General features: G+C 39.4%; 1 protein-coding gene across 2 annotated transcripts in view; it reads left to right on the top strand.

Moving 5' to 3' along the window:
• Nucleotides 1-24773, top strand: part of RNF13 (ring finger protein 13) — a 30204-nt gene extending 5431 nt beyond the window's left edge. For both annotated transcript variants that reach the window (XM_032119522.1, XM_032119523.1), the window contains exons 2-10: nucleotides 289-416; nucleotides 3293-3373; nucleotides 9061-9186; nucleotides 11621-11708; nucleotides 13485-13575; nucleotides 14057-14162; nucleotides 16208-16301; nucleotides 21965-22045; nucleotides 23306-24773. In XM_032119522.1, the coding sequence (XP_031975413.1) occupies nucleotides 303-416; nucleotides 3293-3373; nucleotides 9061-9186; nucleotides 11621-11708; nucleotides 13485-13575; nucleotides 14057-14162; nucleotides 16208-16301; nucleotides 21965-22045; nucleotides 23306-23670 (1146 nt within the window). In that variant the 5' untranslated portion in view covers nucleotides 289-302 and the 3' untranslated portion in view covers nucleotides 23671-24773. The remainder of the gene's footprint in view (nucleotides 1-288; nucleotides 417-3292; nucleotides 3374-9060; nucleotides 9187-11620; nucleotides 11709-13484; nucleotides 13576-14056; nucleotides 14163-16207; nucleotides 16302-21964; nucleotides 22046-23305) is intronic.
• Nucleotides 24774-25437: the final 664 nt, after the last annotated feature.

Genomic DNA, 25437 nt, shown 5'->3' with positions numbered 1-25437 from the left:
TCCCTTTGTACCCCTTGCATTGGTTTGTGGTGCCTAAAGCCTTTTGAAGTCTTGTTCTTAAAATTTTTGTAGTTTATGCATGCAGTCCCTCCCATGGAGGTTACATGCTTCTAGCAAAAGGAACTTCTAAAGTAATCATAATAACTAAGATTATTTGTTTCTCGAGGTATACATTGAATAACATTTTGCACACTTCTTTAGCAGAAAAGTTTTAAGTGATCAAGAGTCCCGTAAAATGACACAGGAAAGTATTTGCTGTGTGCTTTGACTCTGATTCTTTTTTTGCAGGTATTGAATAAAATATGCTGTTGTCAATAGGAATGCTGATGTTGTCTGCCACTCAGATATACACTATTGTGACTGTGCAGTTATTTGCCTTCCTGAATCTTTTACCTGTGGAGGCAGATATTTTAGCAGTAAGTATAATAATATTTTTCTAAATGGATAAAATCTCTATAAAATTGAATCATCTCTTCAACTATTCTATTAATGAATCAGTTAATAGAATAAATGCTGTATCAGGTTGCTTGGAATGGAATTGCCTTAACAGTTTACTTCAATAAACAATAAGTTGTACATTTTCAAATGGGTTTACAGATGGTTTGTCAGGTACCATGACAGTGAAAGCACCTAATTCCCATAGTCATTTACAAAGGTCCACTCTGACCAGATGTCCCGTAGACTGTTATAACCCTGTTAAAAGAATTCCATGCTTTGGTTTAGACAGCAGTTTAAGTTTTGGTGATGGGTGCTATTTTCTAGGGTTACTGAAAATAAATAAATTATCTTCTATGGCTAGTGTAATTTATTTGTGTGTGCTGGAGGCCTTGTCAGTAAGAGTTTTTGTGTATATTACACCTAGATGTAATTTTTAAGTAGCTGAAGATACCTGCTGTCATTAAGGAAAGTAATTTTTGGGTGTGTAGAATTTGAAATGATGACGTTAATAAACATTATAATGAACACAGATCAGTGGTAAAAGCTGTTGCTGTGCTGTTTATTACCAATTCAATATATTGTGGCATCTTAAGGAGAAAGTTATAAATGTCTTTGTAGGATAGAGCTTAAGCTACTGAAATAATTAAACCTAATTACTGTAGGCTGCTTGTTCCAGTGATATGGAGAAGAGTTGTTAATGTCATACCAGTTTTGGAGAACAGAGTGACAAACTCTAGGAGACAAATATTAAAATAAAAATACTTAAAAGTTTGCGGTAAAGTGGGGTTGATGAAAACTAAAGCGTGTTATTTGGATTCTCAGGTTGTTACTATTGTATAAATGCTTCTTGTAGAAACAATATAAAGAAACAATGCAAATAGATAATTGCTTTATTATGGCACTGACACCACCATTTTATTGTGAAATTTTAAACTGTCTTCCTACGGTAAACACAATTTCCCTTTCCTCCCTTTTCTCTGTCACCAAGCCTGTGCTTCCTCTTTTCATAAAAGCTTAACTTTTGTTCTTGCTTCTTCCTCTCTTAGAAAAGTTATTTAAAGCAAAAGAAACAACCCACCCCAACATCAAAAAAGAAAAATAGGGCATTTTGGAAGTTTAGTTTGATTTTTTTTTTTTTTCTACTTAAGCTTTTGCGTGTAGTATTCTAAAATAATTCCATGTAAAAACAAAGTGTCTTTTCTTCTTGGATATTTGGAAGTTGCAGATTTATTGTGAGAATATCTTGAAGGCAGAAATGAAGAGATGAACTAGACACTAAACTTCTATACAAAGAAGCCAGTGGAATGCTTAAGAGATGCTCAGAAGAGGGAATGTTTGCGCTGTGTCACATGGAATTGCTGGTGTACAGATCACTTACAGTCTTGAGAGATTTCACGGTTTAATGATTATCCCTTTGTTAGCAAAACTCTTTCCAGAGTTTTGGGTTTGCCAAGGAAAGAAGTTCTTTTCCCTTTTAATTTGGGAGTGGTTTTATGCTTCTGTGTTCTCGTATAGTTGCAGCCTCAAAGGGTCATGTCTGTGTAAAGTGCTGTTATGTGCATGTGAGACAGGATTGGTTATTTTGTAGAAAAGGGTAAAAAGAAATAGGTTTGTGATGAACTCCTGGCTTAAGTGGGGGCTTGCCAAGTGATTCAAGGGAAAACTGACAGTAGCACGAGCTCAGGACATTTTGAAGAAGGTGGATGGAAGAAGGTGGTGCACTGGTGCTCTCTGTGGTGGAAGGTCAAGAGGAGAGGTTGTGTGGAGCACATTGGTTACACAGAACAAAGAAGCTTCCTTGAAATTTGGCTCCATTCCTGCCTCTTTCCCCTCAAAGTTTGTGGGAAGAAGGCTCCTTCAAAATGTTGCTCCTTTGGAAGACTTCAGATAAATCATGGCACTGTTTTTCTCTGAACTATAATTTGAGCTCCCTTGTCTAAGCCTGGCTTGTAGGAAACATCCCTCTGGAGCAAACACGATCCTTACGTGGCTGTTCTGTGTGACAGCTGGATGATATGATGAATAGACAAACACTTCTGACTCGCTAAACTGTTTAATTAAACAGCTGATGCACGTTCAAGTCAGTTAACTGTAGAGTTCACAACTTTTGCAGGAAACACTTTTTTTTAATGAAAAAATATACCATACATACGCTTAGCACTTTTTTTTGTGTGAATTCTGCATTGGTCAGGCATGTTATACAGCCAGAGAAGATGAACAAAGAAAGGGGGAACAAAGCTTCCACAGATTTGAGGTCTTTTACAGTATTTTTCTGTTTTAAAATGAAAGCTCATAGTTATTATAAAACAAAACCAAAGAGATACTTTTCAGCTACTAATCCGAATGTATAGCAGGGAATTGGGAAGGGATGGCATAGGGAGGCTATTCTTTGTCTACAGTGAAGCACCTCTTAAAAGCTGTTCTTCCCTGTACACCAATGAATTCAGGGCAAAACACCCACCACCACCATCCAATGAAAACTCCACATCCAAATGTCCCAGCTCTTCAGATTTTTGCTCGCTTGGTTTGTTAGTAGTTTCTGTTCTGCTGATATGATGGTATTTGAATTTTAGGCAGTAGAAAGAAAAATTTACCATATAAATAATTCAACAAAATATCTGTTACTTACTTTCTTGTTTTGACAGCTAGATAAGAAAAGAATGATGTTACCATGTGAGTAGAAATAGGTGGAATAAACAATTTTGTGATTTCATTGACGTGGTCACAGGATGTCCTATGTCTGATAAATGTTTTAATCTAAAAAAATACACAGTGTTGTTTGGTTTTGTTTATACTTGTTAACTATTTCTGTCTTGCTGGAAACCTAATTTTTTTAAAAAATTTTTTCTCTTAGTATAACCTTGAAAATGGAACCCAGACTTTTGATGATCTACCTGCTAGATTTGGCTACAGACTGCCAGCAGAAGGCTTGAAGGTAAACATATATATCTATATATATATATATATATATCTTGTGCTGGTATAAGCTGGGCTAGAGTTTATTTTCTTCTCAGTGTCTGGTATGGAGCTGTGTTTTGGGTTTGTGCTGAACACAGGTGATAATATAGAGATGATTTTGTTGTTGCTGATTATACAGAGCCAAGGTCTTTTCTGTTCCTCCTACTGCCACACTGGTGAGGAAGTTGGGAGTGCATGGGAGTCTGGGAGAAGACACAGCCAGGACAGAGGACCCAAAAGGATCAAAGGGATATTCCAGACCGTATGACATCATGCTCAGTATATAAAGTGGGGAGAAGAGAAAGGAGGGGACTTTTGAGTATGGTGTTTGTCTTCCCAAGTCACTGTTGTGTGTGATGGGGCCCTGCTCTCCTGGAGGTGGCTGAACACCTGCCTGCCTGTGGGAAGCAGTGAATGAATTCTTTGTTTTCCTTTGCTTGTGTGTGTGGCTTTTGCTTTTCCTATTAAACTGTCTTTATCTCAACCCACAAGTTCTTTAGCTTCTACCCTTCCCATTCTCTCCCTGATCCTGCTGGTGGGGGAGTGAGTGAGCAGCTGCACGGGGCTTGAGGACTGGATGGGGTAAAACCCCCACAATCCTTTTTGGCACCCAGTGTGGGGCACAAAGGGTTCGGGATAATGACAGATTTGATTGGGAAGTGCTAGATTGAATTTGAATGTTGAATATATATAGAGAGAACTGTATCTGCTGAATGTTTCCTCCATAAGCTAGAAAAGATAAAAATTAAAGGAATGTAGTTCAAGGAAAAATAAGGACAGAAATTATTAATCAGCTGCTCAAACAAAACAAATGTGCAAACAGATGTTGCCTGTGAATAGGCAGATTCTTTTCCTAAGAAGAGGATTTTGGTAGTCTTTGTCTACTTAAGGAGAATTTGTTGAAAATTTTTAACGAATTAATTAAAAATAGGTAAATAATGGAAATTTAAGGTAAGTTTGGTAGACTGCTGTTGTTTCTGTTTTGATGGCAATACTGATACATGGTGTCAGTTACCTTGCACTGGAATCAGCAGATGCCAGACTTAATTTTGTTCTGATACAATTTTTTGAAAAATGTATTTGGAAGATTCATTGTCTCCATACAGTCATATTTTGGCAAGCCCTTTCATGTTGTGAAGGGTGGCAAGGCAAGAGAGATTTCCTTACGTGTGGCCCACATTTTATGCTGTGTAAAGCAATTGTAGCTCTGTTTTTTGGGAAGTTACAACTGTTGTCAGTTCGCTCCTCTTGTTGCATTTCTCAAGCTGCTGAATAGAGACGGTCAGGGGCTGCAGCTCTGCCATGGTGCCTGTGCGTTGTGCCCAGCCCTGGGGCCAGGGGCAGGGGTTGTAATTGGTCCTGTACCCTCTCCTTACGTGGTTTCATTTCAATTGCAGTCCATACCCCATAGCAGATGAGAAGGTCCGGCCATTCTTCCAGTGCCCCTTCAGGGATGGGCTGCACTAGTGCTCTTTTATTTTACTCTGTATCAATAAGTGGGGAAAATGCAGATACACATGTATGTTTTTGTTACTTTTCTGTTAGAGTGTCTTCTTGAAATAGCATCATGTTGCGCTAGGGATGCTGGGCTGTGACTTGAGAAGCGATCATAATACTGTCAAGAGAAGGCATTTAGAAAGTGCTCACCTAGTGATCATCTATTGAGTTAGCAAAAAAATTTTTTCTAAGTTTTCTTAATCCCATTTTCATTGACATGGAAAAACATGTAAGTATTTATACTATATGAAATTGTAAAATGCACCTAGGATTAGAGAAGACAGAAGTAAGATGTAAAGGTTTGCAGATGTTAATGGAACTGGAAAGGGAAAAACTATATTGACTTCATGCAAGATGATTAATGTGCAAAAACTGTCCAAGATGGATATGGCCATGGGAATACAGGTTAGGCTGTATCATTATTTTGTGCTGGATTAGAAATTCTGAAGACCCAATGTCTTCTGAAATGCAGCAGCAAGAATGTTTTGTGCAGCAGGATAATTACTTTTCATGTCTGTAGTGTGGTCAGTACCTTCACTTTGAACACAGGAAGATGTGTAGGTGGACTGAGTGAAATTAACAGGAGAGAGATTAAGTTGAAAGGAAAATGGGAAGGAACTGTGAGAGGTTAAATAAATGTATCTTCCTTAGACAGTGATGATAAGGCACATTCTGCTCTTTCTGGGTTCTGCTAAGGTAGTAGCTGTCCAGACATACTGGTGGCAGTAGTAACTGGTGTGAAGGCTTTTATTCCTTTTATCTCTGTAATGTAAGATAGAGGAGGTAGAAACTAAATTGTTTAAAAATAAACTACATATGGTGATGTTAACACTGTGAACTGGTGTCGTAGTCCTGTTGCTTAGAAAAGTACTTAAAAGCCAGATGAATATCCAGTTCAGTTGTAGTCTTCACATTCTCTGAGGCTGTTTGTTGCTGAGATTACGCAGCTGATGCTTTTTGGTGTGTTGTGCCGAGTTCAGCACCAAGGGGCATGCTCCTTCTTTCTGGCTGCCTGACCTGAGGTGCTCTGCAGTGACAGGAACCATTTGTTTCCTTTAGAGTCACATTTGTACAGTCAGTAAGTTTGTTCATTTTGGATAAAATGTATTTTCTCTTCCACTCCGGCAATTGAAACACTTGTCTGCGAGAAAGGTGGTTGTGTCTGGCCATCCAGGCAGTTTAGGGCTTGTGGGAAGTTCAGGCTTCCTTACTTTTTTTTGCTGTGGAAGTGGCTACATGGAATCAGTCATGCGGCTGTGATTTATTTGTCTTGCTGTCCCTTTGAACATTGTATGAGGGTTTATGACTGAGATCTATATGCTTTTACAGCTTAGAATTCGTATACAAAAATTTAGGCAGACCACCTTGCAAATTCTGGAGAAGGGGAGTTTGTATATACACCCCTATGGAGACCATTAATAGCCCGTGAGGGCAGGGAGTTGCTTTTGTGTTACGTCTGTCTGTAGCTGTATGGCCCCAAAACTGCCTCTGCAGCATTATTAATGTTGCAGTGTTGAGAGTAACCACTATGCAAAAAAAAGAAGCTGGTGTTAAGGTAAAAGGGTGGATCACTCTTTATTTTCACGTTGCCCTTTTAATCCCAAAGGGTAATGAAGTACTGTGAGAATTCCTGTAACTCAGGAATTTCTCTGCAGTTCCCCTCAAGAAGGCTTCGTTTCCATGTCCAGTGGCTGTTATCATGGGGAGAAGGTGTGTTAAAGCTGTGTAGTTGTTTACTGACTATATGGAGAATCAGGGGGTGATTAAGTGATTTACCCAAGTAGTGAGCCAATTTAATACACCGAAAATAGATGTAAGGAGCTTTGATTCTGACCTTTTTAACTGTTAGAGAGCTCTGTGTCTTAATTAAGGTAGATGTCATCACATGTGTAGAAATGGAGTTTTAGACCTGAATATTATACTAAAACTTTTTCTTTGCATTAAGGTTTTAATTACTTTTAAAAATTGCTATGATATTTGTTACAATAGGATGCAAATGGTATACTCTTTCAATGCTTGTGATGAAGATTTATTAGTATGCAAGTTGTAAAACACAATCTGTCAGATTCTATGGTAACTGGTACCAAAGCATAAATGTAAGTACTCCTCAGTTAAATAGTTCCTCGATTATAGACAGTTAAGAATGTATGGTAGCATTAAGGACAAGATGGTCCAATCATAGCTGGCCTTTGGCTTCTGTAGATGCATTTCTTGATCTGTAACACGGTGTTGTGTGATTCATGTAAAACCTCTCCATAGAATGCAGTTGGTTCCCCAAGGGCCAGCCTAGTTAAAGTCGAGAAAAGACTTTGCATGGAGCCATGTGCAGTGAGTCCAGCAGTGTGTGCTGTATGAATTGGGGAACCTTAGCAACCTACATTTGGCTGTCAGCAACTCAGTTTAAAATTTTCAGTGGTTATTGCTTTAGATTGTTACAGACTTTGTAGTGTTGTCCCTGTCACCATGAACTTGGCAAAGAACAAGATTGCTGGTGCAGCCTCTCTGCCAAAAATTATATTATTGCAAAACTAAATTCCTCAAAACAAAATTTCTTCTCTATGTTTTAATTAAACTTTATGAATAACATATTTTTAAAGTATAAGATTATATATAAAGAATTAAAAGTACGTTTAAACTGATGGTTCATATAAATATACGCTGTGTATATATAGACTATCATACATATTTGTGTATGTGTATTATGTTTGTGTATATAAACTGTATATAAAAACTTACACATATTCTATATATTTAAACTGACAGTTAACTTGTACATTGATATGCAATTATGTATTTATTATATATATTTCTAAACAGCTGATGACATCTCTATCTAAAGCTGTCGGTGAAAACTGAAAGCTTAGGGTATATCTAGACATGTAGCAGTAATTTCTTCAGCCCACAGCAGTGCAAGTTCTCATGATCTTTATTTGCATGAAACACACTACTTACATTTTTTTTTTTTTTTTTTTTTTTTTTTGCAATTTACCTCTCTTTAGCTATATGATAATTTGCAAGTCTGGTAGGAATATTCCTCTGTAAAATGCTGTTCTGCTGCATTAGTGTTAGAGAGGGTATTTCATGTGAAGGGTAGGCAAAACTTCTCTGGGTGTCCAGTCTGGATTTTTCTGTAGTTTGGTATCACAATATGTTGTGAAGAGACTTAACAAAGGGGAGACTAGTTAAAAGCAACCTAATAGTTAATTAACTAACATTAAGCTAGCTAATCAAGAAGCTCCTTCTCAGGTGATCTAGAGAGCTGACCAAGGAAGCAAGCCCATTCTACCAAGGGGAAAAGGGCCAGCCCACTCCCTTCAGAGTTTGGACAGGCAGTGCTGTACAATGTGCCTCGTGTGCTACTGGCACTGTTGTGTGTGGCAGTACGGAGTAGTTCTGGCACTGGGGAGGAGGGCTGAAGGGAGTAGTCAGCCTTGAAGTCGCAGCATTGGGGAGTGGAACTCATGCCGGCACATCCCATATTCAGGTGAGCGTGCTTCCTGTGAGAGAAGCTGTAGAAGTTTTCAGCAGATGTAAAGTGTGAGGTTATGAGAGTTTCTACTTCGACATTTTCAGTGGTGGAGAGCTCAGCCACCTAAAAACAACTGAAAGATTGCTTCAAAGTCGATATTGCCAGAATTTCCTACTTCTGTGAAGCTTTCAGCTGTAGCTTATTGAGTGATCTTTTCTTATCACAGCAAACCAACTATTTTGTATGCTAGGTCGGTGCTGGGGTCATACATGGAACTTTGCTTGTGTTCTGTTGTTAATTGGTGAGTTCTGAGTTTGTGTTGGTGCTTCTTAGGCCATTGTACTTCTGATTTCTTGATTAGCCTCCATATGTCTTTGAATAATAGTTACACTATATTAATGTAGTATATGCCATCTTATTGTATCTTGCGTTACACTGCAAAGTCTGAGTATGATGGGATTAGAAAAACTGTATTTTCTTTCAAACTTTCTAATTCTTTACAGACATAAAGATTCTGATGAATCAAAATACGTAATCAGGGAAGTAGCAGAAATCTTGCTATGGTATAGGACTGAGCTGATAATAAGAATTTGTTTAGCTATTGTATGAAAATGTGCAGTTTTCTTTCCATATACTTGCCTATCAACCCCCTTTTGTTAAAGAGAAATGAAGCTTCTGTTTCTGCTCCTGTTTTCTAGGGATTTCTAATAAATTCCAAACCAGAGAATGCATGTGAGCCTATAGCGCCACCTCCTCTGAGAGACAACTCCTCTGGTGCTTTTATTGTGTTAATCCGAAGGCTGGAGTGCAACTTTGATGTCAAGGTAAGATTTGATTTCCCCTCACCCTCTGTTTCAGAGGTGCTTCAGAAAAATATCTGTCACTAACAGTGGAATAGATACTGATACGAAGGGGAGAGAGAATTTTATTGTCTCCAGACAGATAAAGCAGAGCTCACCAAGTCCAGCCAATAACCTACCTGTGACTAAACACCATTATGTCAACTACACCCGAGCACTGAGTGCCGTGTCCAGTCTTTCATTAAACATCTTCAGGGATGGAGACTACCACCTCCCTGGGCAGCCCCTTCCAATGTTTTACCACCCTTTCTGTGAAGAAATTCTTCCTCATGTCCTCTGGCACAGCTTAAGACTGTGTCCCCTGGTGTTACTGATGGTTGCCTGGGACAAGAGCCCTACTCCCACCTGGCTGTACCCTCCTGTCAGAGTTGTAGAGAGTGAGAAGGTCACCTGTGAACCTCCTTTTCTCCAGGCTGAGCCCCCAAGCTCCCTCAGCCACTCCTTGTGCTTCAGACCCTTCCCCAGTTCCATTCCCTTCTCTGGACATGCTCCAGCCACTTGATCTTTAAGGTCCCTTCCAACCCTTAACATTCTATGATTTTAAAAATGCAAAATTAGAATGACTTGTGTTTGACTGTGGTTTTCTTGGAAATTAACCTGATACAATGGGGCAGCTAAGGATGTCTTAAGAAAAGCAGGGCTCTTCAATTTGTTGTTCACTTTCGTGAACTGAAAAGAGATTCAGCTGGATTTGCTTTTGCTGCTGTGTGGTAAGTTCAGTTATGTGGTAATTGAAACATATAAATTCTACGTAGACTGTAGATTGCACCTGCAGAGGCAGGTTCACTGCATGTAATCTGCCTTCACATCAGACTTGGGAATGGCACATAGCCTGTCCTGGGGATCCTGCCACCGCGTGTGCATATGGCTCAGTGGGAAAAGAAAGGGGGACAAATGGCTACTTGCCTTTTGTTCCATGTCCTCTTTGTCTGTCTAATTGTTGTCCATACACTGACGGGACAGTATTGCTTCTGGAGACATGGTTAAAGGAACAAGTCTGAATTTGGAAGACTTCTGCATTGCCGTTGAGAGGTCTCCATAGTCAGTCCTTTATGGATTATGTCACTGGAGCTCTGTATGTAAGAATTTTTGGTTACGTTTTATATTCCGTATGTTGATAGGAAAGGGGGTTCCCACTCATTTCTTGTTAGACAAAGAGCAAAGTAGCAAGTGGATCAGCATTTCCAAGGTGAGCATGGGTATCTGCATACTTTGTGCCCAGCGAATCCACATCTTTAGTATATTGTTAATACTCCTGCAGTATTGCATTGTATAATTGCATGCATAGTACAGCATTTTCCCTTAAAGTTTCTGCCAGAAAGTGGCATGTGTGCTGAGATGTGAGCTGGATTACCCATCAACTACTTGACCGACAGAATGCATATTTTAACAAAAATTGAAAGTTGTCTCTCTCTTTCTGTTTTATGTTGAAAATGACAAGTGCAGGTACATAGTTTTTTCTTGATTTCTTTATGTATGCACTATGGCTATTCTCTGGGGTGATGCAATATTGGCCAAACTCCCAACCATGCATGTATGTTAACATCTTAAATGGATTTACTTTTTTTTTTTGTTTTGTTTTTTTGTAATATTGGGATTTCTCAAGGTGTCTATTCTGCATTTTCCAGTAACATTGTTCTGATGTTTGAAATATAGTCATTAGCAATATGGGAAGAGAATCAATGTTGTTGGGATGAAACCAAAAGTTTCTCAAGGTGCTCTAAGTGCTTTTTGCAGCTTGCAATGAGTTTTTTATACTGTGGCGGATGCAGTAAAAGCAATATCCAAGATGAACAGTTGTAATTTAGCTAAGTTTATGTTGGTAATAGTCACTGCAGTAAATGCCATTTACATGGACCTTGGATTTTCATTGTATTGATGAAAAGGGGAGTCTGTATTAGTAATGTAACTGGTACACAGGATGTTAATAATTTTGTACCTGTAGTTATAATTTTGCACTTCTCCATGAGAAAGCTTCTTATACCCAGGCTTTCAGGTGAGATATTCCCCATCTCTAAAGCACAGAAAAGATACTGCTCATCTGACTTCATGAACTATCAAGTGGTAATTTCTAGATTACCAAAGTAAGTTAGTGCCTTTATTTTCAATTGCAATCAAATGTTTTTAACTACCCATAGAAAGTTTTAAATTCTATTTTTAATATATATAGATAGTCTGTCTGCAGACAATATTAAAATGGCTTTCTAAAAAAATAACTACATGAGTATAAGAATAATGATACAATTTTGCTTTGAAAGGTGACACTTGGTTTATAAGTGCAAATTATGTTCATATTAATCACTTTGTCAAAGTGTACCTTATCTCAGAAAGCAGACTTTCACAGTCACTGTATTTGGAAGCAATATTCTTTCCAGTAAGTATTTTGTGTGGCTTACAGGTCTTAAATGCCCAGAGAGCTGGATACAAGGCAGCTATAGTTCACAATGTTGATTCTGATGACCTCATAAGCATGGGATCCAACGACAGTAAGTACAGGTATCACTTCTTCTCTCCTGTTTGAATATCATTTCACCGACTGGAAACAGCAGCACCACCAAAACCCCCTCAAAACCTCAACCACAAAACCACCACCACAAAAACAAAAACCACAACCAAACTAAACAAAAAACCCAGAGAAATCCTCCTGCTTTTAACATTTAGTAACAGGAGATATTTGCATAGGAACAAATACATTGACTTGTGCCTTCTCTGAATGTTTCTTTTAATTTTCCTTCAAATTTTAGTTCAGGTGTTCTGGGCTAGATTTATATTACTGATGTGGAAAATAGCTGGTGTGTTGTTAATTAAGTAGAAATATAGGAAAAGTAGAAAACTCACATTTGGAAGGAAAAACTTTATAATATGATATTTTAGTATTTAGAATCATGGAACCCTTTATAATATGACATTTTAGTATTTAGAATCATAGAACCCTTTAGGGTGGAAAAAACTTTTAAGATCATGAAGTTCATCCATGATAGTCATTCCAGTTTGTTGTTGCACTGTTAGGTACATCTTCCTGTTCTCTGGACAAATGGATTCTAGTATATCATGTGCACTTACTTGCAGTTTTTCAGTTGGAAAAAAAGTATTTAAAGACCGATGCACCATTTACTATTTGGTTCTTGTGTTAGCTGTTCCAGTTTTAACCTTCATGGAGTGAATATGTTCAGAACATCTTGAAATCTAGTCAGAATGTTGGGTTTGTTCTGTGGTATGAGCTTTGTGTTTCTAGTGCTGTTACTGCTTTCTTTGTGGCATTTCTTTATTTTGTCCAGTTTTTCAACTTGTTCAATATGGAATAGGAAAATAAGAGGAAAATAAATTTTTTTCCAGTGGAAATGCCATTGGGTAAAGTAGGAATGAACTTTGACAAACTAAATGGGAGCTGAGTAGCTCAGGCAGTTACGTGAAAGGGGGTTTAATGAATTCTCAACCCATGTGAATCTTATTTTCAGATTTCACTGAGTAACCAAAATGTAGAACAAGTCCGCAACAAACACAGACCTCATAGTGTGAGGTACTGTTCAGCCATGTGTGCTTTTGCCTTGGGGAACCTGACTGCTTTGAGATGGACTCAACTCAGGTTACTTTGAGCCTTAAATGCGAAGCATTAGGGGGAGAATCAGTATAAAGTGAAGCTGAGGAGAAGGTTTTCTAGAATATGGGATTTATCTTTCAATAAGTTTTCATTTATTACTACCTTCACTGGTAAACAGAGAAGACAACAGTTCATCCAGTTTCTTGGGACTGAAATAAAGATGTGGGACTTGTTAATTTTCTTCTTTCTTCTTTTTGACCTTATCTAGCCACAGTTGTTTCCAGTATGTTTATTTATGTTTGGGGTGAAAAGGAGGGAAGACAGATTAATTAAAACTTACAGAATCAGATCACAAAATCATGTAAGTTTCCAGAAATTCTGGAAATCAATGGAACTGTGTGATTTGCTTGAATATGAGTAAAGAATGGTGTTCTGGTTAAAATTATGATCCTCTTCTGTCAACATATTTTGGTTTTATGCTCCCTTTAACTATTCCATTAGGAATTTTGATTTTTCTACCTGCAATAAATTCCCTAGAAATTGTGTAGGAAAAATAATAGTACTTACATGAAGTAAAGCTGTAACATGCATGTCCATTGGTCTCTATGTCACTATATGTCTTCCTGTTGTGATAGCCTCATAATGTTCAGGTTGTATATATTGAGTACCCATAGATTGTCCATGTAATAATAGTTTTATTTTCCTGCTTTTTTTTATACAGTTGAGATTTTAAAGAAGATTGACATTCCTTCTGTCTTTATTGGTGAGACGTCAGCTAATTCTCTTAAAGAGGAGTTTACTTACGAAAAAGGGTAGGTTAACTCACATGCAGCTGTGTTACTCCTTGCATTAGATCATTGTCTCTTTTGAATATTTGTGGCCTTAAAATAGGATGTTATGATGACAGAGGTTGTAGGTGTTCCAGGTGAAATCTTGTGCCTGAGAGCAACCTGTCATGCTTTAGTAAATAAGAATGATTTCACTGTATCTTTTGATAGTCATGTTATATTTTTTTCATTCTGCTGTCAAAGCAGCCATGAGGTGGTTTTCCTAGTTTCTCTAGATTTGATTGAGGTCAGTAAATAGTTTTAACTCAAAAAACAGTTTTATCCTTTTACTTAATTGGCTTTATATTGTGTGGGTATGGACTGTATTTTCTATGTTGTTGTGCACAGGTAGGATTCCTGTAGTGTGTCTAATGACAATCTTTTGGGTTTTTTTATTGTATTTGTTCTTCAACTTGTTCATTAAATTCTCATTAATTTAGAAAGTGTTATCTCTTCCTCCCCACAGTGGCCATGTTGTGTTAATCCCAGAGTTCAGTCTTCCTTTGGAGTACTACTTAATCCCTTTCCTAATAATAGTAGGGATCTGTCTTATCCTCATTGTCATATTTATGGTAAGTTTCTTCTTCTAATAATATTTTTTTCTTTCAAATCATCAGGGAACTGTCACACACTGAAGTTAAAGGAAAGTATACAGTAAAGGAAGAGTGAAGCTATGTGTACTGCACATATCTGTACCATGCTTGCCTGTAATCATTTGGTTCCTCAATAAAACAAACAGGTGCAGAATTTTGTCAAAGGAATATCAGGAGCCTTTTGGATGTTCTCCCTAGCATGTAACTGCTTATAGGAATTGTCCTCACTGTCAATCTTACACTCCATGAGTGCTTGCTTTTTGGCCCCATACAGAGTGACCTGTCCTTGTACTCTTGTACACCGAGGGGATATCCCGATTTACCAAACGTAATAATCATTAGTCCCCACTGTTCCACAGTGCAGAGCTCACTGCTTTGTACTGCAGATGTAGTTACAAGTGTGTGAGCACAGAGCCTCACAGCACAGCACGTAGATCTCAGCACATGCATTGCCTGTAGAGGTTCTCAGCTGGGACATCTTTTCTTGAAATGGTAAGATAGCATAGCTACATATTATTTCAGGATACTTAGCATCCCATTTTTTGTGATCTGTGCCCAATTTATTATTTTACCTTTTAATAAAAAGAAAATAATGCATCAACTGTTCTATAAACAATTACTTAAAATATTTTTCTGCATTAGTATTTTTTGCACTGCAAGTTACATATTTCATTGACAATCCTGGGCATGTTTGGGCCGATTGCAATTGCAGCAGCTCTCTGAAAACAAAGCAGAATGATCACCTAGAGATGAATTTTTTTTTAGCAAAGCTTTTACTGTCTTTTTCAGTGTTCTGCTGGACAAAACCACCCCATTAAAGCTAATTGTGTACACAGGACGATGGGTGAGCTGTCGAAAGGGTCAGGCTCAGGGAGCTGCAGTGAAGGGGGTAACACCTGGCTGGTGGTTGGGCGTCACTGGTGCTCATCAGGGTTCAGCTTTACAGCGAGTTCTCTGCAGTGTTGCTGTCAGCAACCTGGACAGAGGAGTTGAGTACACACTGAGTAAATTTGCCAAGGATACTAAACTAGGAGATGCTGATTCCCTGGCGTATAGAGAGGCCTTCACAGAGACATCTCAATAGACTAGAGCACTGGACAATTAATTAGTGCAGTGAAATTGATCCCAGGGAGGTTCCAGGCTGGATTTGGTCCTCATTCGTTACTAATTCTGTCCCTGCCTCTTTGAGACAATCTTGTTTTTAACTAGGAGATTCATGTGAGACTCTGATTGTTACTAAGGATCTGGATTACACGAGAAAAACTGCAGTTTGTGCATACAGTTTATTGTTCAACTGTGGTGAAAGAGTCTGAACGAACAGTTTAGATTCAAGTATCCTTTGTTTGTTTGCTTGTCATCATATTTAAAAAAGAATGTCATATCACAGGTGCTAGATTTAGAAATTGAACAGAAATAGCATTAGGGACTACTAAGAAAATGGAAATAGAATCTTTGTTATAGTTATTTAGAGAGCTTGGTATTACTAGTTATTTAGTTATTTTAGTTATTTAGTTATCTCGGTATGGGATAATATAACATGTAACAATGACTCAAAGCAAACCTTTTACTCATCCCCAACCTACTATTTTAGATAATATGAAAACAGTTCTGATGAATGTGGGACTAATTCTCTAAAACAGCTGTAATTATCTAAATCTGTAAGGAAAACTATTCAAACTTACTGAATTGTGTTTTGCTGTGTAAATATGCTTCCTGCTTTTCACAGGCCTCAGTAGAGGATTACAGCAATGGCCATTATTTTATGGAGTATGGACATACCTTTTTCTTTCTCTTTCCTCCAAAAAAACCCCTTGTGTATTCTCAGTTCCAAGTGCCATGTTTATGGAGAACATCCTTTAGGCTTGTTCGGCTTCATCCTTACGTTCAGGCAATGGAAGAGGTTATTCTATGTTAGCTGGGGTTCCCTTTTGACCAACTTACTGCATAGCTTCATAAATCAAAACTTCTATTGTATTTTTTATTGGTTTAACATACTGTTCATGTTATCTTATGTCTGTTTCCAGATAACAAAATTTGTTCAGGACAGACACAGAGCAAGAAGGAATCGACTTAGGAAGGATCAACTTAAGAAACTTCCCGTACATAAGTTTAAGAAAGGCAAGTGGATCATTCATTGTCTAACTAATTGGAGCCTATTGTTTTTAACACCAAAGACCCTCTAAATCAAAGGCATATTAAGTTTCAGAGGTAATTTTGAGTACACTTTAAATAGATAGTAGAGTTTGGAGTGAAAGCATACAAAACATTTGGCTTGACCCTGTTCTTGCTGAAATAGAGGAGTTCTAATACTTCTTTAATAGGAGCAGTGCAGACTGTGGCTGAGCATAAAAACATTGCTTAAAAAAAATCAGTGCAGAAATTGCATTAAATTTCCTTGTACTCCCATTACCAGTGACCACAGCAGCCCCTCTGTTGCAGTATTTCCTTTATTTGGAACTGCCACTTCCAGTGCTGCATCCAGCTCTGGAATCATCAGCACAGGACAGATGTGGATCTGCTGAAGGGGATCCAGAGAAAGCCACGAATATGCTCTGAAAGCTGGAGCCCCCTCTGCTCTGGAGCCAGGCTGGAAGAGCTGGGGGTGTTCACCTGGAGAAGAGAAGGCTCCAGGGAGTCCTTAGACCCCTTCCAGTGCCTGAAAAGATCTGTCTGATAAGAAAGGTGGAGACAGACCTTTTTACAGGGCTTGTTGCAATAAGACAAGGGGTGATGGTTTTAAACTGAAAGAGGGTGGATTCAGGCTAGATAAAAGGAAGTAATTTTTTTACAGTGGGGGTGGTGACACACTGGCACAGGTTGCCCAGAGAGCTTATGGCTGCCTTATCACTGAAACATTCCAAGGGCAGGCTGAATGAGGCTTGGAGCAACATAACCTAGCAAAAGATGTCCCTGCTCACTGCAGGGTAGTGGAATAGATGATGTTCCAACTCAGTCTATTTAATGATTCTATAATTATTCATCTGGAAACTGGTAAATACTAGTGACATATAAGTTGCCTGATATTGTAGAGTATAGAAACAAAGCTATCTTGAGGGTGTAGTTTCTTTACCTTCCTAGAGGAGCGATCCTTTCAGTCAATCACAATACTTTTGTGAGGGCAAGAGCAATTCAAATTTAATACCAAGATACTCGCTGTTGCGAACATCTCTGTGGCAAGTAGGGAATGCGGTAACAAAAATATATGCAGTTGGCTTTCTGCAAAGTTCCAGTCAACAGGCCTCATTTTGAGTAATTCCACAGAATGGAACATAGACTGTATAAAAATCTGTTTTCTACACTAAAAGGGTTTTGGGGCAGTTCCTGTATTGTGGTTCTTTATAAAATGGTTTGTTTTGGTCACACAAAAGTCAGTGGGAGTTGAGAACTCATATATGATGTCTTTATAACAAAGTGAACACAGCAGAAAAGAGTCATTTACTGTGCCTGTAATATGATCGGTAGCAAGTCTGAATGTTCTGAAGAAAATAGCTCAGATGTGAACCGGTATTACAGAATTTATCCTCATAAACATATATATTATTTCCAAGCTGTCTTAACTTTCACCTAAATGGAATCTAGGCCAGGACTGAAATGATTTTTAGATCTGAAATGCAATGAAATTAAAGAGTGTAGCCTTTCACTCTTGAAAGAAAATGTCATAAATTCAGGGAAAATTTAGGGAAAAATAAATGGAGGAGTTTTTTTCTACATTGTAACTTTTGACACTCAATCGTAATGAGTGGTGAGGTGTCTGATAAAGAATCCAGAATTTGGGTGTTGTTACAACCACAAGATTTTAAAAAACGGAAGTGGTTTTGTTAGGTGTCAGTGTCAAAGAGGAGCTCAACTTCATACAGTTGTCTTTGAACTACTTAGTGTACACATGGGTAAAAAGCCCAAACCTATGACAAATAGTAAGCTGCAAGAGGGCATGTCATTTTACGTAAATGCGTATTTTCAGGTATCATGTGTGTTGGCTTTCTGTGTACGTATATGCAGATACATGTGATTGAGCAATAGTGGGTGACAGGTGTGTCTCAATGACTTTTAAAGAGCTTTGTCTCAGTAAGTGGAGTTCTGCAGTTTATTACGTATGCCTAAATTGATTATTTTTTTCCCTGAAAATGGGATTATAAGTGGTCTAATTACTGTTCATTACTGACCCGTCTGCGTGACTGCACAATTCGTTATGGTTTAATAGAGAAAACATAACAGAAACTCTGCCAAAGTCTCAGATGTAGTTTTGCATTTTGCATTGCTCAAACCACACATACGTGTGTGGGTAGGTAATTCTGTATTTCTGAAAATACTCTTTTTTATTTATATGTGCCAAGTAGTTAGAAGGTAATTTTGCTTACTAAATACTCTCCATACACAGTTTATTTAGCTAAGATACTTTATTTTGCAGCTATGTCCATACTTCATTTTTTCATGATTCTTTTGGTGGTTCTGAGTTAGCTTCTAAATTAGAGTAATGGGAGTTTGAGAAAAAGATATCTGAAAAGTGTCTGTTTTAGAAATTAAATTAGATCTTGAGGGGCATGTGGTCATGGAGCTGAAACAGCTTGGGAACTAGTCCAGGAGAAAGAAATCCTGGGTGCCAGTGAGGGCCCGTGTCCCTGATCTCAGCTGCTGTGTGAATCTGCCTCCCTTCCCCAAGCCACAGGGAGAGAAGGGACCTGGAAATAGCACCAGTTAATTGCAAGTGTGATGACCTGTGGGAGGTGAGGAGTAGGTGGACTGCAGCGGATGGACACTGTGGCCGCTGCTGGAGCAACAGGGACAAGGGTTTGTCGGACATTGCTTTATGGCGAGGGCCTGGACTGCAGTGTTGGCGGGAGTGGGAGAAATACCTGTGGTGGCAGGAGTAGGAGGAATATCTGTGGTGGCAGGAAACTTTACCTGTACCTACCTGTCATAGACACGAGTGTGAAGTTCCACTGCTGTGTCATTTTCTTTTGAGGGTGCTGCTGTTCTTGGCCAGGGCATGCCCTGGGGAGATGAGCCTGCTTGAGAATAGCTGTCACTTTCCGGCACTGTTCTTTGGATTCCCCCAGAGTACTGCAGGATGTATCTGGGGTGTCCAACCTTAGGCAAGGTGGGCCACACCCCCTTTTTTCCCCTGAGGCGCTGTCCTTGGTGCCTTCCCTTGCTGCACAGTGTGTAACCAGGGCACAGGCACCCAGCACCACGTGTTGGGCAGATAACTGCCCATGTGATGAGATGGACTAACATGAAGTGGAGCACTTGAACCTGTGAATGTCCAGTCCTTCAACCAGACCTGTCCATAAAGTGATGGGAAAGCTGCTGCCACATGTGCTTACCGCCATGTGATGGGTACAGACGGGCTGGGCCAGGCTGGTTGTTCTCGGGGTTTGCACACCTAAAGAACACTTCATGGTCAGGGGAGCATGCAGCAGGAGCAAGTGGCTGCCTCAGGGGAGACATCACTGTCCAGCACTGCACTAGGACAATCAGGATCAGCTGTGTGAATACAATGCTCATGGTGTAATGGGAGAAGTACCATCAGGAGAAAGTAGCAGCACCAGATGGGTCTGAATTCAAGAGGTATATGAAAGAAGAGTTCACCAACTTTTGCAGACGTTAAGGAAACTTTCCTGTCTGACCATTCAGTTGCAACTCTGGGAGCCCATTTCCATCTCCTCCCAGATGCTGTTCTCTTAGGAATTTGTGTCACACATCTAAAGCCTTGATGTAAAACTAGATTTAGGGAAAGGGGGAGGTTTGTCCCATTACCAGAATTTCTAGCTGAGTGTCCTGAAAGGCTGATTCAGAGTATCACTGTTGCAGTGGTCAAGTTTTATTTTCACCTCCAACCTGATGATTCCTGATCAGATGATGGTCTTCCCCCCACTCCCCCCACACCTTCAGCTTCTCTCTGACCATGGGATTCTTTCTCTGTGGTGTTTATAGAGAAGGCTGAATCCTCTTTCAGCCCTCAGATGGCTAGGTTTAAATTATCAGGCTCTTAAAAATTATTTTCCTTGCATAGTAGTTTCTCTGCTATGTGATCATAATCTTTCTTTGTTTCTTTTTAAATTAATCTTTGAGGGATGTGGAGGGCCATGTTAAGGACTGAACAGTACTTAGACCTCTGGGAGGACTGCTCTAAATGTGTCCTACTGCAGCAGTTTTCTTTTTCCCGTTTGTATTATCACATTAGGAATACTAGTGATCAATCACTGCACCCTGTTTCTTCTCAAATGTTTATAACTGATGAAATCCCAGCTAAAAATTCCCAAGGATGTAACTTGCGTCTTATAGTACTAAATTTAATTCATGTGCCATTATTCCAGATTTACAGATTTCTCTCTACTATCCCAGATGCCCTCTGGATAATGGCTAGTTAATCGTGTCTTGTATATCTGTAACTGATATGCACCTTGGGTGTGTATCAATACTGCTCCAAAGCAGTTTTGTAACAGGACAGTACCAGTAAGTTTTCTCCAGCCTAATGAGCTTCCAACACTACCAGGAACAGCTTCCACTTACCAGCTCTCTCTGCTAATCCTCGCTGCCTTTACTTGACCAGGAGCAGTCATGTCACATACAGAACTTTCCTGGCTATTGTGGCAATGTCCAAGGAGAGAAGATGTGCCATATTTTTTTAATTCTGGAAATGGCCTACCTTCCTTGTGACCCTGCTAGGTTTGATCCTGTTTTCTCATTACTTATGTATCTTATAAAGGGCACTCATGAAGTGCCCTAACCTGTGTTATGGGCTGCTCTGGATAGGGCACTCTTGTCCCTTTCCACAGAGCTCATATGTACTTCCCAGAAGAGAATCCTGGGTGCAGAGAGGTAAGGAAGGCACCAAAAGGTTCAGGACTTTGCCTGGAGAGAGACAATCCACGTGTTTTGAGGAAGAGGGTTTAAGAACCAAACCATGGAATTTTACTTGTTCTCTCACTGCGTTGTTCTGCTTGCTGCTGTTTGGTCTCAAAACTTTGATAGGAAGCAATGAATGAATTCCTTATTTTTCTCTGCTTGTGTGCAGCTTTTGCTTTACCCATTGAACTATCTTTTTCTCAAAAGTTATCTCACTTTTCTCCTTCTGCCCCTTTTTTCTGTCCCTTGGGGGAAGCGAGTAGCTGGGCTGAAGCCACTGCAGGACTGGAGCAGGTCTGGAGGCCATTGTCTTCAGGAAAAGGGAAAGAGCCATGGGAACTGATGGAAGGAGCATGTTGTAAAACCCTTGACAAAAAAAAATGAAATGGGAATGCATTAACCTCTAGAAATTGTCTCTCCTTTGGTCATATAACATACCACACCAACCTACACTGTGTCAGTACTGTAGGTGCTGTGTATTCCATTTGTGAAGTTTGAGTTACAAAACACTGAACTTCTTCCTGCAGCCAGAGTGTCATTCTTGATTATTATTCTTATTTTTTATCCAGTTTTCTTTGTTGCTATTTTTCTGCCTTAAGTTTTGTCAATAATGTATTAAAACCTGTATAGTAAAGTGAATGCTATATTTTAAATCCTTTTACCTTATTTTCAATAAGCATGAAAAAATGTTGTAGAGATAGCACTTCACACAGTTTAAAATATTTTTATTAACCTTAAGTGAATGAGCTCTAGTTCCAGAGATGTGAAAAGTTCAGCAGTAGCTCTGCAGCTGGCAGGAACTGCCCTGCGTGGGCAGGGGGAAGTGGTGGTTCCTTCAGCCTGAGGAACAAGGCGGGAGAGCGCATGTGCGTGTCAGAAGGGTCTGCTGCCAGTCCTTTAAAGTCAAACTAATTCTCAGTTATGTGCTGTAGGAGATGAATATGATGTGTGTGCCATCTGTCTGGATGAATATGAGGATGGAGACAAGCTCAGGATCCTTCCATGCTCTCATGGTAAGCAGCTGTATTTTAGGTTTGAATTTAGATTGAAACAGCTTTCCAAAACATTGTCCAAAACCCACAGAGAATGTTTAGTGAGTGATTTATAAAATTTCTTTTTGCTAATATTCAAGAATGAATGTACAAAGTGGGAAAAGTGAAAGCTTGCTATCTCTTTTTAAAAGCTAAAATGCTAGTATTCCCACTTTGCATTTTTCCTTGGATGTACTCATGAAAGAAAATCCGGGCTTGATGCTGTCCCCTAAATACCCATATTCATTGTAATACTTCCTCCATTTAAAATATAGGCTTTCACTTTCCCCAAAACAAATAAACCACAAAATGGAGTTCTTTGTGACCTGGAGGTGCAGCTGAAGGGATGGGTCTGTCCTGGAGTCTGCAGCCATGCACACCACTGCCTGACTGCACTTGGAAGTCAGTTAGTGAAATATTTTCCTGTGTCAGTCTTTCTCAAGTCCAGCCCACTGCAGAGATGTTACAGCCTTCTATACACAGCCAGCACAGCAGGTGACAGGTGGAGCTTTTTAGAACCTCAGTCATAAAACCAATTTCAAACTAGGCTGACAAACAAGGAATTCTCAGAAGAGAAAGAACAGGTCCATGGTGCCTCTCTCAGTGGGGGACTGCAGAGGTAACTTAACTTGAACACCACCAACCACCACCATCAGTTCGTGTGGGGAACATGTTGCCAGTGTGCTTGACCAGATACTAAACATAACATTGCTAGGCTGTGTAAATATGAGCTCTTTGCCAAGTAGAAGTCTCTCTTAGAAAGAAGAGATGAGTTTTTAATACCATAAGTGAGACACTTAAATACTTTTTTTTTTTAAACACGGCCAGTCTAGTTGCAGGGCCAATTGCAGACCTAATTTAAGATCCACAAAATCATGCGGTAATGTCATTTAATAATGAGATGCTTTGATACGTGTTGGTGTGGAGGTGAGAGGCAATGTGAGGATGATGATGGTGGGCATGCCTGCTGCAAAGGGATGGAATGGCTCAAAAAGCTTTAAAATTTGTTGTCAGATGTGGCCTGTTCTACTACTGCTCTCATTCACTCAGTAGAGAGCACAGGTACTCATTGCATATACCTATGTGACTGAGATCCTAATCATCAGGTGTTTTGCTACAGGTTATGTGCCAACAAACTTCAGACTAAAATTCTCCCGTGTCACTGAAGAGAAGCACGGGTTAGCAGGTTTCCCTGTCCTTTTCACTGTGATAATGATGTCCTTGTATTTTGTTTTCTAACAGCATATCACTGCAAGTGTGTGGACCCATGGTTGACAAAAACAAAAAAAACCTGTCCTGTGTGTAAGCAGAAAGTGGTCCCTTCCCAGGGGGACTCTGACTCGGAGACAGACAGCAGCCAAGAGGAGAATGAAGTGTCTGAGAACACTCCTCTGCTCAGACCTTTGGCCTCGGTCAGCACACAGTCCTTTGGGGCTCTGTCGGAGTCCCACTCCCATCAGAACATGACTGAGTCCTCGGAGTATGAGGAGGATGACAATGACAATGTTGATAGCAGTGATGCGGAAAATGGGATGAATGAAGAAAGTGTAGTGGTTCAGCTGCAGCCCAGTGAGGACAGGGAGTACAGAGTGGCAAACACTGTCTGAGACTACTAATGACCTATAGGTGTATGAACAAAAGGGTTCTTAAGGCTATTTACAAACCTTTGCATAGGGAATCTCTTTAATCTGTAATCCATTTGGTTTCTTTGATAGGAGCAGCAGTTCATGTAGTAGTACTCTGGTTAAATCATTACAGGTAGATTTATTTTTGATTCAGGTATTCAGTCACACATTCTGTCTTCTCAAAACCAACAGTTAAACTGGACTTCACAATGCTAACGAATAATGTTAATAGTTTATATCAATAGAAATATCACAGACTCTAAATGTCTCTTGTTGAAATGGGATTTCTCTGGAAGTACTTTTATTTCTACTTCATAGCTACAACTGGGTCGTCCTGACAGCAATATTTATTACATGTAGATATGTGTTACCCCTTAGGCCCAACAAAAACTGTATTTGCATGTTTGTATAGTTTTCCTAAAAATTGTCACCACTGCTGAAAGGAAAATGTAGAACAGATCAATATTCTGTGTGCTGGTATGTCAAAACAAAACAAAGCAGAAGAAATTCCACTTTTATCTCAAAGCAGTGATTCCAAATAATCCTTTGGAGTTTGCCATAGTAGCTGAGTTTAAGCAGTTACGTTGAGCAATTCCCAGGATGAGGAAGCCTAGACTCTATGTTTAGTTTTGAGCAATTCACAAGGTCAGGTCCACCATAAGCACATTAATTGTCCCTCCTTGCTACTACTTCATTGTCTGGTTTCCAGTGAGGAGGTGGCAGTTGGGAAACAACTGAGACAGAGGTTTTGTTCCATATAGAAAAAGAAGTTTAGGTAAGTATTATATTGATCCTTGGCTCATATACCTCTTACTAAGAGCATTTTATGCTGCATTAGTCTGCTAAATTGTATATAAAAAATTGTTTTCAAGTACCTAATTTGAAAACAAGTGCTTACACCTGTCTCACAGAACTCAGTACTTACCAGTGTATCACAAAAAAGGTAGATTCTATATAATACCTCTGTAACTATGTAGAAAGTAAAACCATGCATATACTCAAATGGAGATTTTTTTTATATGGCCTTGACTAAGGAAAGCTTGAAAGAATGTTAATAAACATGTTTTCCACTTTAAATATCAAAAGCAGTTTATTGAACTTTTGCATCACTTGAGACCTTGAGTACTCGGCCTACATTACTGAGGTTGAAGTGCTTTTGAAGATGAAGAACATGGAACTGTTGGGATCTCTGAGCAGATGTTTCCTGCGTCATACTGTGAATCACAGTACAAGGAGTTGCACTGACCAGTGCTGTGTGAAGAGGGTCTGAGTTATGCAGAAAACCTTCATTTTTGTTCATTTCTAGCTTGAGGAGGAGTTTGGACTGGCCAGAGTCTGTACATGTAGTTTGCCTGGGGGAGCATGAAGGAGGACCAGGGTACTCTGAACAATTCCTACCCAGCTGGCAGCGCCTGCAGAGCCACAGCCCCAGTGCTGGAACCCTGGACAGGCGATGGCAGGTGAGGTGGTCCCAGATGCGACTTCTGACTTAACACTCCATGCAGCCACACACGGTGCAATGCAGATCTGTTTTCTGGGCCTGGCTAAGAGGAGGGAAAGTTTATTTTGCATAATGAGTAAAAGGATCATAATGAAAGGATGATTCATCTCCAAACCACTGCTGCCAGCAGCCGTGGGGTAATGACAATCAGTGTAGTGGTGTATTTTCATCAGGCAAAATTCCCCTTCATCATGCATATGTCTAGGTAAGTCCAAATGGGAAAATGGTTTCTGAAAATTAATTACTAA

The sequence above is a fragment of the Corvus moneduloides genome, chromosome 10 (genome assembly GCF_009650955.1).
Source record: "Corvus moneduloides isolate bCorMon1 chromosome 10, bCorMon1.pri, whole genome shotgun sequence".
In the NCBI taxonomy this organism is placed as follows: domain Eukaryota; kingdom Metazoa; phylum Chordata; class Aves; order Passeriformes; family Corvidae; genus Corvus; species Corvus moneduloides.
This window is presented reverse-complemented; position numbering and strand designations above follow the sequence as displayed.